Below are 11,304 nucleotides of genomic sequence, written 5' to 3'. Positions count from 1 at the left end.
ATGCCAGGCCTAGGATGGGGCGGGCTCTGCAGCCTGGCCCAGCTTGCCGGCTGTGGCAGGAGTTGCTGTCCAGGGAAACCCACTTGCCCAGCAGAGACCTTCTGGCCCACCTTTGTGCATGCGCCCCCTCTCCCGTGTTTGTGCAAGCTTCCCCCCTTGCTCCCCTCCTTTGAGCAAGTGCCCCCTCCGCCCTGACATTCACCTCCCTGGGCCAGCATTCATGCTGGTCAGCTGTGCCGGCCTTTCCCCTTCCCCTGGCCCCTTCAGCTCCCACTCAGATCCTCGCTGCCATGAGACACACCCCAGGGTTTATTGGTGCCCACGTCCTCCGGAGTGATGTGCCGCGCCATGCACAGACAGATGCAAACAGAGCCCGCCCCGCGGACCCCATGCCTATTTACATAGCTACTGCAGAGATAAATTAACCTCGGGCACAGGAGCTGGCAGGCAGCAGGAGCAAGCGCAGGAAGCAGCTGCACACGGCCCAGCAGGCAGACACCCTGCCCCCACACTCCAGCGGGCACTGTTCCCAAACTCCCTACACCCTGCCAGGCTGGCACAGGGTGCTGTGCCCTCCATGTGGACTTGTGCTGGGGTGCAGGCCTTGTGCACAGACACCATCCCTTGCCCACCTGGCACGTGCAGCCAAAGGATGGAGAGGGGCAGCAGGAGACGCTCCATTCTCAGCATGCCTCTCGTCAGGTCCTGACACCCTGGTGTACACCCCGATCCCCGGACAGCCCCAGGAAGGGCTGAAAGGCACTGCCTCTTGGTTTATGTCCCTGCAAGCCTGCTGCCTGAGCCCTTGGCTCCCTCTCCCTGCCCAGCAGAGCCTGCTCGCGACAGGCGTGGGCCTAGCGCCCTGGCTGTGTGGCAGGCGGTGAGCTCAGAAGTTGCTGGCGGCCGTTTCGGGGAACTCGTAGCACTGGTGCCTCTCGTTGGTGCTGCAGCCTGTCTTCTCGAGGTAGTGGGTGCTGGTGTGTGCTGTGGGCTGACTCCGCCCCAGCCCAGTGATGCAGCTGCCCACCAGCCTGTGCTTCTCATAAGTACTGCTGCCCCCGTTGCGGGCATTGGGGGTCTGGCTGTACGTGTGCTTGTACTCCTCCTCCAGGTCCTTGCCCAGCTTCCAGCGCTGCCACTTCTTCAGCAGCTCCGACTGCACCTGCAAACAGCCCCAGACAGGGTGAGCATGGCCCAGGGCCTGCAACAGCCAGCTTTCCGCCTCCCCCACAGCAAGACAGGCCAGGCCAAGCCCAGAGCCCCTGCTGGGGCCCAGATGGCACAGGGTAGCAGAGTTCTCTCCACCGGGCCTGCGCTGCAGAATGCAGGTACAGGGTCCCAGGCAGACGCAGTCATGGGTGCTCGCACTCACCTCCTTGTTGATAAAGCAGTACAGAATGGCCACCAGCATCCCCTAGGCAGCAAGAAGAGAGGACATGAGAGGGACATGGCCCAGGCAACTTGATCCTCCCCCCGCAGGGTCATGGGAGGGGAGGCCACAGAGCACAGAGGCTGGGCAAGAGGGTGCTTGAGGGCGCCCCGCTCAGGTGCCAGGCCCAGCTCACCTGGAAGGAGCTCAGGAAGAGGTCGAAGAAGAGCTTGACATAACGCAGGGTACCCTGGGCGTGCTCATCCGTGATGAAGGCAAACACCACCTCGTGGATGCCCAACAGCGGGATCAGCGTCAGCGTGGACTTCGCCAGCCTGCCAAGGAGCCTCACCAATCAGAGCCAGGCATTCCCCACCCATTTCACCTCCCCCTTCAGATGCTACAGATATGGGGCCCCATGATTAGACAGGCACCACAGGTACAGAGCCGGGTCCCATGGGCACACATAGCCCCCTCTGGCACAACAGGGCAGTGGGCACATGCACACAGAGCATGGGGCCTGTGGGGCAGTAGCCTCCCCAAGGTGTGAGCGGGAGAGCTTGGCCGAGGGCAGGGTGAGGCCCAGGGGAGCTGGCCAGCCTCCGGTACGCACCGGAATTTATAATCTGTGTAGCGCATCTGGTGGGCACGGAGCTTGGAGACCAGGATCTGGATGATGCGGATGAAAATGAAGAAGTTGATCTGAAAGGGAGAAATAGGGTGAGAGGCAGATGGGGATGGGGGCCAGGGAGTGGAGAGTCCCCACCCCAGCAAGGGAGTCCTTGTGGGGCTGGTGACCCTAGCCTCATGAAGTATCACTGGGAACAGGTGACCATGCCCAGCCCTGTCCCAGATGGACCCTGGGGAGTCTAGTCAGCCCCAGGCAGCCAGTGCAGGACAAAAGGGACCCTGTCTGTGGTTGGGGCTCTGTCTGGGCAGGGTAGGGCAGCCATGCAGGGGAACTCAGTGTCACCAACTCTCACAATATTTGGTGTTTTTCTGAAAGCCCTAGCTCCTGGAGTCATGTGATTCTGGGAGACTTGCTCTCATTGAAAAGACATGACTCATCTGGACATGGTTGCTGTGGACCAAAGTGGGAAAATGCACCCTGACTGCAGCCCAACAGCTCCATGAGCAGGAGGTAAAAGAAGCTGAATATGAAGTTGTGATCTGTTGGCAGCTGGGGCGTGGAAGAGAGGGAATGGGTGTGTGCTGGGCAGGAGGATGGGGTGCCTGGGTTGGATGGAGGGGAGAGAGGGGGAGCATCTCACAGGAGGGGGTCTGCAGTGTGGAAAGGGGAGGGGGCTCATGGTGCGGAGAGGGGAGGGGACCGGTGGTGCAGAGAGGAGAGGGGGCCTGCGATGCGGAGAGGGGAAAGGCCCAGGGTGAGGAGAGGGGAGGTGGGGGCAGGGTGGGCTGGCACTTACCAGGATGGCCAGGAACACAGGGAAGCGGGGGATCCACCAGAAGCCCATGTTGTTGTTGGTGCTCCAGCACCTGGGAGGTGAGAGTGAGGGGGTGATGGGAGAAGTGGCACTTTTGTATCAATGTGCCATGTGCCCCGTCAGGAAGATCAGCCCAGCCCTAGCACAAGGTGGTATAAGGTTCCTGGCAGGGATTTCCAGGTAACACAAGGGCCAAGGAGGTGTGAACAGGCCAGGGCTCACCCACAGGCACAGACTTGGTCCTGCCCAGACACGTGCCCCTTGCCCACACGGGCACAGACACCACCCCCGTGAGCACACAGACTGTACACAGCCTCTGCCAGGCAAGCAGACAACTGCAGATGCAGGTGCCCCAATGAACCCCCGTGCACAGCACTAGACAGATGGGTCAGACCTAGGCCCATCCACCCTATGCCCGTATCCAGCAGAGGCTGGCAGCAGCTGATTCAGAGGGAGGTATTCGAATCCCGCAGGAAAGGCTGGGGGCTAATCTGCCCCCACATTCAGGCTCAGCGCAGTCTCTAGCCAGAGACTGGCGGGAGCCCTGCCACAGCCCGTGCTGTCATCCACTCGGCCTCTCGGGATAGTTGTATGACCCACGGAGTGACGCTTACACAGCTCCTGGTCTGAACAGCATCGCAGCCACCTGCCACTGCTCCCCCCCCACCTCACAAACACACTCCCATGCCTCGCACACGCAGCCAGTGCACATCCACACCTTGCACATGAAGCCTGCACACACCCAACCCTCACAGGTGCAGCCTGTGCACACACATCTCACACCCACAGTCTTTACACACCCACACCTCACACCTTGCATGCGCAGCCTGCGCATGCCCACACCTCGCATGTGCAGCCTGTGCACTCTCACACCTCACACATGCAGCGTGCACACTCTCACATCTTGCACACGCAGCCTGCACACACCCACACCTCACATGTGCAGCCTGTGCACTCTCACACCTCACACATGCAGCATGCGCACTCTCACATCTTGCACACGCAGCCTGCACAGATCCACATCTCACATGTGCAGCCTGTGCACACTCACACCTTGCACATGCAGTGTGCGCACACCCACACCTCGCATGCACAGCCTGCACACACCCACACCTCACACGTGCAGCCTGTGCACACCGACACCTCACATCTGCAGCCTGCGCACACCCACACCTTGCATGCGCAGCCTGCGCACACCCACACCTCACACACACAGTCTGTGCACACCCACACCTTGCAAGCATGGCCCACCCATACCTCACACGCACAGCTGGCACAAACCCACACCTTGCATGCATGGCCTGCCCATGCCCACACCTTGCATGTGCAGCCCGCCCATGTCTCCCACACACAGCTGCCTCATGCCCGCACCTCGCAAATGCAGCTGGCACATGCTCACACCTCAGACACATACATCTCACACATCGCACTCACACTTCATGTGCCCACATCTTGCATATATACTTTGCATGTCCACATCTCACACGTGCAGCCTGTGCATGCCCACATTTTGTACTTTCACGTTGTGCGCCCACATCTGGCACATCATACCCACAGACCTCACATATGCACTGCATGTGCCCACACCTCGCACATCCATACACTTTGCATGCCCACACCTCACATAGCTCACACTCCCACACACGTGGCTCTACTTACTGAATGTTTTCATATAAAAATTTCACAACCACCCAGGGGATGAGGAACAGGACAGGGGCCCCTGGGGACAAAGAAGAGACAGAAGCAGGTGAGACACATAGTGGGGCAGCTCCTCCAGGGGTCATAGGCTGAGACTGGGGCACCAGGTGCATGCCCATCCCCCCATGCCCAGATGCTGGCCGTGACTGGTGTCCATTCCCTCCCCGTGCCCAGGTGCTGTGCCTTGGCTGGTGCCTGTCCCCCATGCCCAGCCTGTGTGCCGTGGTTGGTGCCCGTCCCCCTGTGCCCAACCTGTGTGCCATGGCTGGTGCCTGACCCCCCATGCCCAGACTGTGTGCTGTGGCTGATGCCCATCCCCCGTGCCCAGGCGCTGTGCCATGGCTGGTGCTCATCCCCCATGCCCAGGCTCTGTGTGCCATGGCTGGTGCCCATCCCCCCGTGCCCAGCCTGTGTGCCATGGCTGGTGCCTAACCCCCCATGCCCAGGTGCTGTGCTGTGGCTGGTGTCCCTCTCCCATGCCCAGGCTCTGTGTGCCATGGGTGGTGTCCAACCCCCCGTGCCCAGGCACTGTGTGCTGTGGTTGGTGCCCATCCCCCTGTGCCCAGGCACTGTGTGCCATGGCTGGTGTCTGACCTCTGTGCCCAGGCTCTGTGTGCCGTGGCTGATGCCCCTCACCCCCGTGCCCAGGCGCTGTGCTGTGGCTGGTGTCCGACCCCCCGTGCCCAGGCGCTGTGCCTGTGGCTGGTGCCCAACCTCTGTGCCCAGGCGCTATGTGCCATGGCTGATGCCCATCCCCCGTGCCCAGGCACTGTGTGCCGTGGCTGATGCCCATCCCCCGTGCCCAGGCACTGTGTGCCGTGGCTGGTGCTGATCCCTCCCTGTGCCCAGGCACTGTGTGCCATGGCTTGTGCCTGTCCCCTGTGCCCAGGCGCTGTGTGCCGTGGCTGGTGCCCGACCCCTGTGCCCAGGCGCTGTGTGCCGTGGCTGGTGCCCGACCCCCGTGCCCAGGCGCTGTGTGCCGTGGCTGGTGCCCGACCCCTGTGCCCAGGCGCTGTGTGCCGTGGCTGGTGCCCGTCCCCCCCTGTGCCCAGGCGCTGTGTGCCGTGGCTGGTGCCCGACCCCCGTGCCCAGGCGCTGTGTGCCGTGGCTGGTGCCCGTCCCCCCCTGTGCCCAGGCGCTGTGTGCCGTGGCTGGTGCCCGACCCCCGTGCCCAGGCGCTGTGTGCCGTGGCTGGTGCCCATCCCTCCCTGTGCCCAGGCGCTGTGTGCCGTGGCTGGTGCCTGTCCCCCGTGCCCAGGCGCTGTGTGCTGTGGCTGGTGCCCGTCCCCCGTGCCTAGGCACTGTGTGCCGTGGCTGGTGCCTGTCCCCTGTGCCCAGACGCTCACCCCAGCCGATGCACAGGTAGAGGGTGAAGTAGCTCCGCTCGGAGAAGACAGTGAGCACCAGCAGGTTGTGGAGGTAGATTCCCTCCACCAGCAGCCAGCTGTAGTTGGCCACGATGCCATACTGCATGAAGACGGTGGCTGCTCGACAGCCGGCAGCGGCCTGGGGGAGGGGTGGGAGTCAGTGGGGGGGCTCAGTAAGGCACTGGCCCCACAGAGCTCCTAGCATGGCAAAGGGGCCAAGGGGGCTCACCTCATCGCTTAGCCAGATGCCCACGTTGTAGTCATCAATCTTCTCGTTGTAGCGGGTCTTGAGCAGGGCGTCGATCACCAGCACCGAGACCCCCTTCAGGACGAAGGAGGCGAAGAGGTTCATGTGGATGTAATTCCGCATGCAGTGCAGTTTGCTGCCGAAAGCAGGAGCCCCAGTCAGTGTCCAGCAAGGACCGTCCCCAGCCTGTGCCCACCACTGCCCACCCTGGATCCTACAGCCCCAGCTACCCCAGCCATGGCCCCATCTCCCAAGTCCCCCCAACCCCTGGCTCCCTCTTCTGGCTGCCTCTCATCCCCTCCCTCCCTGTCTCTCAACTGCAGTTCTCCCCCTAGCCCCTACCTGAAGCCCAGCAGGATGGCCAGGGCGAGGAGCAGGGTGCCCAGGGACACTGAGTAGCCAACCGTGTACATTATCTTAAAGCTGCCGTAGGTTTTGGCAAATTTATCCTAGAAAGAGAGGGAGAGAGCTGCTGAGCAGGGCTGGGCAGGGCCATCTGTCCATGGCCTGGAGCGACAGAGCCCAGGCATGGGAACGGCCCGTATGCTGTGGGAGGCAAAGCTGCTGGGCCATCCCAAACTCCTAGCTGCTGTGGGGCTAAGCTGAGACTCGCTCACGGTGCTCCATGGGGGCTGCAAGGCTCAGCCTGGCCCCAGTCCTGCCCCCACTGACCTGGGCTTCGAGGTCTTCTGCGTCCATCTCACACTCCGTGCTGTCCCGCCAGGGCTGCCCATTGGGGCGCTTCACCCACTCCCCATCTGGCCCACACTTCTTGAAGACGTATCTGTGCTTCACTGCGGGGAGGAGATGGGACATGGAGAACCGGTTGGTTAGACACCTCTGTGCTCCCCACACCAGGCCCCTGTACTATCCCTGCCAGTCCCCCCCGTCTGCCCATGTCAGCCCCCCATGCATGCCCCTCCCTCCTCAGACCTGCTGGAGCCCCTGCACTCCTCACTGGCCCTGCTGGCTAGTCCTCCATGGCCCACACTTCTTGGTCCCATCCCTGCCATGTCCATTCTTGCTGCCAGTGATAGGGTCCTGAATGGCCGACAGCACCCAGAGCCAATAAACGCTGCCCTGCCCCATTAGCAAGCTGGGGCAGCCGAGGGTCAGGCAGTGAGTATCCCGGCTCCCCACCCCACACGCCCTCCCCTGCCTCCCCAGCCAGCACAGGGCTCTCCTCAGCCCTCCCTCCCACAGCTCCTGGCACTGCAAGCTGCAGGAGCTCCCCGGAGCCCAGGGAGAGCAGATGGCAGCTGCTGCTCATGTACAGTGTGCGCCCAGCAGGATAGGACAGCGCGGCCGGGCCAGGTGCCAGCCCCAGGCAGTTACCTTTCCTGTGCCAGGGCAGGAACCAGGGGCAGGAGACGTTGACTGTGGTGTTGGGCAGCGTGTCGGGCCAGCAGGAGAACTTGTCAAAGGTTCGGTTACAGACCAGCTCTGCAGGGAGAAGAGAGGCCCTAAGCAGGGATGGCGGGGGTCACAGTGCTTCTGCCAGCCCCCTGCCATCCAGCCCCATCCATAATGGGTGCCCCCCTGGCTGAGAGGCCACTGGGGGGGAGTGGAAGGGGCAGCTGAGGGGCCACTGGCGGAGTTGGGAGGATAGCAGGTAGAATAAATAGTTTTCTATAGTTACAAAACTAACCCTGAATGCCACCCCCTGCACCCATAGAATTGCATCCTTGACCCCCGTGTGCCCCCAGAACTGCCCCCTCGCTCCCCCATGTGCCCCTGGAACTGCCCTTTCACCCCCCGTGTACCCTTGGAACTGCCCCCTCGCTCCCCCATGTGCCCCCGGAACTGCCCCCTCACCCCCCGTGTATCCCCAGAACTGCCGCCTCGCTCCCCCATGTGCCCCTGGAACTGCCCCCTCACCCCCCCAATTACCACCGAAGAGCCCCTTCTGTTGGCCGCCTCAAGCACATGCTTGCTGCGCTGGTGCCTGGAGCTGGCCCCTCACTCCCCCGTGTGCCCCCAGAACTGCCCCCTTGACCCCCGTGAACTCCTGGAACTGCCCCCTCACTCCCCCGTGTGCCCCCAGAACTGCCCCCTTGACCCCTGTGTGCTGCTGGAACTGCCCTCTCGCTCCCCCGTGTGCCCCCAGAACTGTCCCCTTGACCCCTGTATGCTGCTGGAACTGCCCCCTCATCCTCATGTGCTGCTCGAATTGCTCCCCTCACTCCCCCATGTGCCACTGGAATTGCCCCCTCATTCCCCTGTATGCCCCTGGAATTGCCCCCCCACCCCCCTTGTGCCCCTGGCATTGCCCCTCATGGCCCCCCCCATGCATGCTGCTTGTCTCCAGGCCATGTGAGCTCCTGAGGTCTGTGCTGCGCCAGGGCCTGATACCACCACTGCAGCCCCTTTGAAGGGGCAGGAAGCCCATGGTCCCATTCTCCTCTGCCACCCTCTCCCCTGCCCAGGCAGCTGTTCCTGACCTCAGCACACACCCCAGGGTGGAGGATCTGTCCCCTGTCCCTGCACTCCCAGGCTCACCTGGCTGTATCGGCTGCCCCTTGCGCGGGAGAGGGGAGGCATATGGGGCTCATGTTCACTTGGGGTTGGACACGTGGCTCTCACCTGTGGGTGGGGGCTGCAGGCTCATGTTCTGGTGACACTCCTCGCTGTAGGCCTTCCAGCTCTCAAAGAGGAAATCCATGATCTGGGCTGAATGTCCCTGGACAGGGTACACGGAGGGCCCGTCAGCGACCAGCCAGCAGCACCCCCCCAGGGCCAGAGAAGAGTGGGCAGGGCCCCAGAGACCAGGGATTCCCTTGCCGTTCCTCAGCCTGAGCCGCTCCACCTCCGCCCAGCAAGGAGCTGGGCATGACAGAGCCATCCCCAGGCACGGCAGGCCCAGCAGCCCATGGGGCTGAGCCCCACAGGAGAAGCCGGGCTGGCCTAGCCCTTACCTGGCAGTAGAAGACCAGCGCCAGCAGGAGGCTGAGCAGAAGCGGCTGGGACATCCCTCTGTAGGGCTGCCAAACCGCATCGGGAATGGCCTGAAGCAACCTGCTGCCTACAGAATGGCCTAGTCTGGCTGCTCCCTGGGCTCCTGGCCCGGCTCACAGGAAACCCTGCATGAGACAAAGGCAGAGAGTGCTTGGGGCGCTCTGCAGATGGGGAGGGGGCTGTGCTGCCAGGGGCCCAGCCTGCACGCTGTGGAGCAGATAGGGCGAAGTGCAGTGCTGTCTCGGTGGGTGGCCACTGGCTGAGTCTAGGGGCCTGACGGCTGCACACTGGGCCCAGCCATGTGTTGGCAGGACCCGACGCAGGAGTCACAGCTGCTGCTGAGACCCTCACTGAGCTCTCTGAAATCCCACCCTGGTCACGGGAGCAAAGGTGCTCAGCCCTGGCAGGGTCAGGCCTGTGGGAGGGACCTGAGCCAGTCGCCGTAGGGGTGCAGACACCAGGTCCTGTAATGGGAGCCCATGGGGAGAGCTAGTAGCCATTGTTAGGGTTGCCAAGTGTCCCAGGCAGCTCTGGTCAGCACTGATCAGGTCGTTAGAAGTCCAGTTGGCAGCACATCGGGGCTAAGGCAGGCTCCCTGCCTGCCATGGCTCCTTGTGGCTCCTGGAAGCATTGGTATGTCCCCTCTCCAGCTCCTAGGCATAGTGACAGCCGGGGAGCTCTGCATGCTGCCCCTGCTGCAAGCACCGGCTGCACAGCTCCCATTGGCTGGGAATCATGGCCAATAGGAGCTATGGGGGCAGTGCCTGTGGATGGAACAGTCTGGCTGCACTTCCACACAGGAGCTGGAGGGGGGACATGCCGCTGTTTCTAGGAGCTGCCTGAGATAAGTGCCACCCGTAGCCTGCACCCCTGACCTCCTCCCGTGCCCCATACCCCTACCCCAGCCCTGATCCCCCTTTTGCCCCACACCCCCAGCCAGAGCCCTCACCTCTCGCACCCCAACCCCCTGCCCCAGCCCAGAGCCTACTCCTGAAGCCCAAACCACTCATCCCCAAGCCCACCCCAGAGCCTGCACCCCCAGCCAGAACCCTCACACCCCCTGCGCCCCAACCATCTGCCCCAGCCCTGATCCCCCTCCCAGCCTCCGAACCCCTCAGTCCCAGCTGGGAGCGCCCTCCTACACCCCAAACCCTCATCCCCAGCCCCACCCCAGAGCACACACTCCCCACAGCCCTGGCTGGCTTGGGCTTGGCTGGTCCTACTGCTAGGGATGCTGAGAAAGCCAGCCATCCACTGGCCGGGCCCACTGTGCACCTGGTCACTTCTCGGGGCATGTAGGGCTGGCCTGGGTGGCTTCCCTCCCTGAGGGATCAGCTCCAACACTTGTCCTGTTCACGATGGCTGCGGGAGCAGGACGTCCTGGTGAGGCTCCACAATACAGCTCCTTGTTAATGCAGAGCCTGCTTCCCCGGCCTAGCATGTCCATGTGTTGATGGGCGACATGACTCCCCTCTCAGCAAGGGCACAGCTCCCCCCTGCTTTGCCCTAGGGGCTCAAAATCACCATGGCTACTCCTGGAGTCCCAGATCACAAACCCTCCTCACCCAGGATCCGGGCCTCCCTCGCCTGCAGGCTGCGCTCTGCGCCATGTTCCCAGGCTAGGTGACCCCACAGCACCACTTGTGCCTGTCTAGCTCCCAACTGCTGCTGGGGGCAAGTCAAGAGCTTGCTTCGGATCCAGAGTTTCAGGCCAGAAGGGACAATTGGATCATCTAGTCTGACCTCTCGTATTTCACAGGCCATTACATCTCACCCAGCTCCCCCTGTACTGAGCCCGATAACTTGTGTTTGGCTAAATCATCTGAAGTCATAGAAATGTCAGGCTGGAAGGGACCTCAAGAGACCATCAAGTCCAGACCCCTGCGCTGAGGCAGGACCAAGCAAACCTAGACCAACCCTGACAGGGCATTTCTGGGCTCTTTTCTGCACCCCCTCCAAGCTTTCAATGTCCTTTTTAAAAAGCAGACGGGATTTTAGATGGGTTTTACTGAGGCTGCACACCTTCCCTGCTCCTACTCCCCTCTTTATGCACCCCAGGAGCTCAGACTCAATTGCAGTTCACAGCGAACCCAGAACGCTTTCCAGAGTCCAGCCCCACCGGCGGTAGGCAGGGACGTCAAGCCTTGTTCTCCGATGTCTGCCCTTGCCTTTGGGTGTATTTTGTCTGACTAGGCCCAGCCTACGTAGTGATCCAGAGAGCTC

General features: G+C 62.4%; 1 protein-coding gene across 1 annotated transcript; it reads right to left on the bottom strand.

Moving 5' to 3' along the window:
- Window positions 1-609: 609 nt before the first annotated feature.
- GCGR (glucagon receptor) lies at window positions 610-9,110 on the bottom strand. The gene is made up of 13 exons (XM_032799150.2): window positions 9,042-9,110; window positions 8,710-8,806; window positions 7,462-7,569; window positions 6,799-6,920; window positions 6,469-6,575; window positions 6,109-6,262; window positions 5,859-6,018; window positions 4,474-4,534; window positions 2,797-2,866; window positions 1,983-2,071; window positions 1,566-1,704; window positions 1,373-1,414; window positions 610-1,162 (listed from the first exon to the last, which is right to left on the bottom strand). Exons 1-13 carry the CDS (start codon window positions 9,093-9,095, stop codon window positions 887-889), a joined length of 1,479 nt encoding a protein of 492 aa, XP_032655041.1. The 5' UTR covers window positions 9,096-9,110; the 3' UTR covers window positions 610-886.
- Between the last annotated feature and the right edge of the window lie 2,194 nt (window positions 9,111-11,304).

This window comes from Chelonoidis abingdonii, chromosome 13, assembly GCF_003597395.2.
Source record: "Chelonoidis abingdonii isolate Lonesome George chromosome 13, CheloAbing_2.0, whole genome shotgun sequence".
Lineage (NCBI taxonomy): Eukaryota > Metazoa > Chordata > Testudines > Testudinidae > Chelonoidis > Chelonoidis abingdonii.
This window is presented reverse-complemented; position numbering and strand designations above follow the sequence as displayed.